Below are 1,129 nucleotides of genomic sequence, written 5' to 3'. Positions count from 1 at the left end.
GCAATTGTGTGGAGCAAATGATACAGTTAATCCAATAGCAGAAACTGATCCAACATCACCATTAGCTGGAATGCCAATTATTGATGTTTATAAAGCTAAAATTTGTGTAGTTAATAAAAGATCTCTTAATCAAGGATATGCAGCAGTAGATAATCCATTATTTTTCTATTCTAATACAAGAATGTTCTTAAGTGATTGTAAAAAAGGATTTGAAGAATTAAATGAAGAAATTAAAAAATTAACAAATAAATCAATAACAATAACAAATGGAGGAGAAATAAATTATTCAGAAAAAACAGGATTATTATCTCAAGAAAAAGAAGAAATTCAAACAAAAATTGATCCTGAAGATTTATTTATTGGTATTCCAAAAGAAAATATACCAGAAAAAATGGTTGCTATGGTTCCATCAGTTTGTAAACAACTTAGAACAAGAGGATATGGTATTTATATAGAATCAGGAGCAGGTTTATTATCCTCATGTACTGATGAAAATTATAGAAGTGTTGGATGTCGTATTGCTGAAACAAAAGAAGAATTATATGAAAAATCAAATATTATTTGTAAAGTAAATCCACCAACAGAAGAAGAAATTAATAAAATGAGACAAGGACAAACATTAATTTCATTTTTTTATCCAGCAAAAAATTTAAAATTACTTGATCTTGCAGTTAAAAAAGGAATTAATGTTATTTCAATGGATTGTGTACCAAGATTATCTAAAGCACAATGTATGGATGCATTATCATCACAAAATAATCTTGCAGGATATAGATGTGTTATTGAAGCATCAAATAAATTTGGTAGATTACTTATGGGACAAGTTACTGCAGCTGGTAAATCACAACCAGCTAATGTACTTGTTATTGGAGTTGGAGTTGCAGGACTTGCAGCTATTTCTACAGCTAAAGCACTTGGAGCACAAGTTAAAGCATTTGATACTAGAAAAGCAGCAAAAGAACAAGCCGAATCAGTTGGAGCAGAATTTTGTACAGTAAATGTAGATGAAGATGCAGAAAATAAATTTGGATATGCAAATGCTGCATCACAAAGACTTATTGATGCAGAATATGCATTATTTAGACAATTATTACCAGAAACAGATATTGTTATTACAACAGCAAATGTT

General features: G+C 29.3%; 1 protein-coding gene across 1 annotated transcript, besides 1 other annotated feature; it reads left to right on the top strand.

Moving 5' to 3' along the window:
• Positions 1–70: 70 nt before the first annotated feature.
• Positions 71–1,129, top strand: EDI_252000 (NAD(P) transhydrogenase subunit alpha part, putative; the record flags this gene model as incomplete). Its single annotated transcript, XM_001740637.1, has 1 exon — positions 71–1,129. A coding segment is annotated over one exon (1,059 nt), but the record flags the coding sequence as incomplete, so codon positions are not given.
• Positions 211–257: a microsatellite.

Source organism: Entamoeba dispar, genomic scaffold, assembly GCF_000209125.1.
Source record: "Entamoeba dispar SAW760 scf_1105229463127 genomic scaffold, whole genome shotgun sequence".
In the NCBI taxonomy this organism is placed as follows: domain Eukaryota; phylum Evosea; order Mastigamoebida; family Endamoebidae; genus Entamoeba; species Entamoeba dispar.
This window is presented reverse-complemented; position numbering and strand designations above follow the sequence as displayed.